Raw genomic sequence first — 3,717 nt, 5'->3', positions numbered from 1 at the left:
AAGGAAGGAAGAAAGAAAGAAAGAAAGGACCTTCCAGGTAGAAACAATGTAGACAAAGGCCTGAAGAGTCACAGAGGAGGCTCCCATGGAGGGCTCCCCAGAACTGTCATTGCCCATGTGTCTTCTCTTCTTCAGGTGGTAGGGACAAGGTGGGACGGCCGCTGCTTCTGATGTCAACCTCAGAGGACGCCTGGGAGGCACCATGGTGTACTACCTCAGAAGTTGTGGAGTTGCTCTCCTACTTATGCAGTGTCCCTAGGTAAGGGGACACTATCATACCTTGACCATCTCCACCTCACCCTTCTGCCGGGTGTAATGGAGAGGCCCCAGGACCCTCCATCCATAGTACAATCAAAGAGCCAGCACGGGCTAGGTGCAGAGATGGCGGATGGGCCTTCCCTGGGCTGGTGTGAGACAGGGAACCTTCCACAGACACACAGCAGGAGCCCACGGTTCTGACCTGACAGACAGTGCACTGGAGTCATAGATGAGCTGTTGAACAGAACACTCAGCTTGTCCCCAGCGCTGAGGGGTCATCAGGCCTGAGAATCTGCATTCTTAGAAAGGTTCCTACTGAAAATGACGTGGCTGGGTGTGTCTCTGAGAAGCGCTGTTATGGTACAGAAAAGCTAAGAGGTTGATTTCCGCTGGGAAGCCAGGGTGGAAAATGGCCACCATCTCTGTACAGAATTGGCCCTGGGGTAGACAGAACCCGGGAACGTCTACCTTATCCACTTTGCTCTGCGGTTTTGTAGCATTGACTTTCCTCCTTTGTGGCACACCCTGCCCCCTCCCCCGCAATTACCAGGGAGCCTGGGTAGGGTCACAAGCGGCTGGCATGAGAGGACTATGTGATGTCAACTCCTCTTGCTGTATCCTGCTTGGCTGCTCTGGGTCTTGGTCCCCCACCCCCACCCCCCACCCGAGGACGGTCACGCCAAGCACATATGCCACTCTTGCACGGGGCAGGAACTGGGTGTGTTACACTAGTGAGCCACTGACCCTCAAACAGCCTTGTTGGTGAGGGGGACACAAAACAATATGTCCAGGTGACCAGGTACCCATGGGGGCCACACAGGCTGTGCCCATGAACTGGTGGTATGAGGTTTGAAGGCAGTTGGGGGTGTCTTCCAAACCCCTTTGACCAGCAAACTGGCACATACAGCCCACCGGACTTCCCCTGCACCCCCTATTCCCCTACTCCACCCCTCCCACCTGCTGCTCAAAGTCTGAGGGCCCTGGGTTAGGGTCAGGGAAGGACTTCTGTTTGACCTAGGCCTATAACTGGACCAGCCTGGGATTTGAGAAGCAGCCGTTCCTCCACCAGGCTCACTCTGGTGACACCAGCAGGGGGCGTGGCAGGTGCAAGCAGCTAAATTCAAATTCAGAACAGACAATTCTGGTTGTCTGCCTTGAGGCCCAGAATTCCTCACTTCCCTGCAACGCTGCATGAGTTATAGTAATTATATACAAAGTAGGCAGTTTATTTATGGCTCTGTCTCACTCCATTGACTGCTTGTCCCCCACCTCCCAATACTCACCCCCATGTACCTTCAAAGAGCCCCTTAAAGGAAAAAATAGCTTGCTCTGAAGCCATTTAGTTAACTTGTCTCATCTCATTGGGAAAAGGCAGGTCACATGACCCCATCTAGCCCAGTCATTGGCCAGGGAAGTAGTGCAGCCTCTATAGGTCAGAAGCCACACATGGGGGCTGGTAAGTTCTGAACAATCTGGAGTCCTGCCTACACAAAGAAGCAGGGGTGTGTTGAGGGGGGGGTGTTGGTTCATTTTATTTATTTATTGCTTATAACTCTGGGAATGGAACGCACAACCTCTGAGCTATGTCCCTTCTACCAGGCTGGCCTTGCCCTGCAGGACCTGATTTCGGTTTTCTACCCTCAGGCTGGAAGATAAAGTCAAGGGGCTCCTGGTGGTGGTTGATGCCAGGAAAGGACCCCAGGGGCCTGGTCTGGTCAGCGCCCTGCAGAGCATACAGGTGAGTGCCAGGTAGCACACCTTCATCTAGCTAGCCTGGGAGTCCCCAGGGGACTGTGACATGCTTTGAGCCTGGTGGGCTTGTGGTTGGCATCACAAAACCCAGGCAGAGTCTTTCAGTGGCAACTAAAAAGGCCCTGCAGCCAGGCTTCTAGGGTGCTGGCTGGTTCAAAATATCAATAAAGAGGTTAAAAGGGGCAGCTATGAGTCCTGGAAAGCAAGCTGGTGAATGGAATGGCTCCCTTCAGAAAATGCACTGTAGTACACTGAAAGGGGCTCGGGGCTGCGGAGAGAGGTGGAACTTTAGAGAGAGAGGGTGCAGACACAACAGGAACCTTAAAGAGAAAGGGGACTTCCTGTAAAAATCCAGAGAGAGAGAGAGAGAGAGAGAGAGAGAGAGAGAGAGAGAGAGAGAGAGAGAGAGAGAGAGAGAGAGAGAGAGAGAGAGAGAGAGAGAGAGAGAGAGAGAGAGAGAGAGAGAGAGAGAGAGAGAAACGAACCACCTTGAGAAGGATGGGGTGGGCAGAGGAGTCTCTTCAGAGAAGTCCCCAGAGCAAATCTCTCTAGTAATCCCAGGAACAAGAGAAACATCAACGTTTTATAAGCTTGAGGAACTGGTGGGAAGTTTTATATCCTGTGATTTAGCTCAGTACACTGTGCATGACAGGGCAAGGAAGAGCCCAGCACCGCAAATGAAAATCAAGCCACAGACTGTTTCTTAACTCTGTCCCACAGAGAGCTGCAGGAACGTCTGGCCCAGTCTCTTCTGGCTGTGGGGTCGGACCTCTCAGGGGTGTCTACTGCCTTACAAGGGCAGGCCCACGTTCTAACAGCCATGAGTCGAATCTAGCTGTGGGTAGGGCCCCATGCAAAGGCTCAGAGAGTTCCACCAACCATGTTTTCTGTGCAGGCCCCACTTCCACTAGGTGGCAGTGTGGCTCCCAGTAGCTTGCAAGACACACAGTCTTTGATTTGATTCCAGCAGGACACACAGTGAGGGAAGTCCCTGCAAATGTTTCTTAGTGCATCCTTAGTCCTGATTGGCTCAGGAGTCCACATGGACTAATCCCCATGTTCTGGGGTAACACGGGGCTCTGATTGGTTTAGCCTTAGGTAGCATAAACCCTCTGCCAGGGCAGAATCTTGCCTAGCCAGTATGGACAACTGGGCAGACGAAGGTATGATGTACCTGGCCGTCTGGCTTCTTGTCAGAGTTGGGGGAACTGAGGCCTCAAGGAAATCTTACAGAACAGCTTGGGTTTGCTTTCTCTTGAGTCTAGAGGCTCACTCCAAACATGCCACATGAGCCCACCTGGGGACCACCCCAAGCCTCTGCATGTCCCTTGGGGAGAAGGAGGAGGCGACAAGAGGGAGGGGGAAACAGAGCAGTCCTGAAGAGGCTCTCTTCACAGGCTCTGGCTCCGGCCTCCATCAGTAAAGTGCTCCTCCTCGGAGAGAAGACATCCGTCCTCCGGCTACCCGTGCAGGTGAGAAGAGCCCTGAGCAGCCACAGCAGGGGGCAGCAGGGGCCAGGCTTGAGTGGAGCCAGGCAAAGGGAGGAAGAACTGCATGGTCGTGCCCCACTCTGAAAGCATCTTCCCTAGCCTAAGAGTTGCCAGGGATAGCTGGGCGGTGGTGGCGCACGCCTTTAATCCCAGCACTTGGGAGGCAGAGGCAGGCAGATTTCTGAGTTCAAGGCCAGCCTGGTCTACAAAGTGAGTT

The 3,717-nt window shown here is 53.5% G+C and overlaps 1 protein-coding gene across 3 annotated transcripts in view; it reads left to right on the top strand.

Annotated features, from left to right (window-relative positions):
- Positions 1 to 3,717, top strand: part of Kiaa1755 (KIAA1755 ortholog) — a 32,883-nt gene that overhangs the window by 15,709 nt on the left and 13,457 nt on the right. For all 3 annotated transcript variants that reach the window (XM_029536929.1, XM_029536928.1, XM_029536930.1), the window contains 3 exons: positions 136 to 259; positions 1,903 to 1,996; positions 3,408 to 3,482. In XM_029536929.1, the coding sequence (XP_029392789.1) occupies positions 136 to 259; positions 1,903 to 1,996; positions 3,408 to 3,482 (293 nt within the window). The remainder of the gene's footprint in view (positions 1 to 135; positions 260 to 1,902; positions 1,997 to 3,407; positions 3,483 to 3,717) is intronic.

The sequence above is a fragment of the Mus pahari genome, chromosome 3 (genome assembly GCF_900095145.1).
Source record: "Mus pahari chromosome 3, PAHARI_EIJ_v1.1, whole genome shotgun sequence".
Classification (NCBI taxonomy): Eukaryota; Metazoa; Chordata; class Mammalia; order Rodentia; family Muridae; genus Mus; species Mus pahari.
This window is presented reverse-complemented; position numbering and strand designations above follow the sequence as displayed.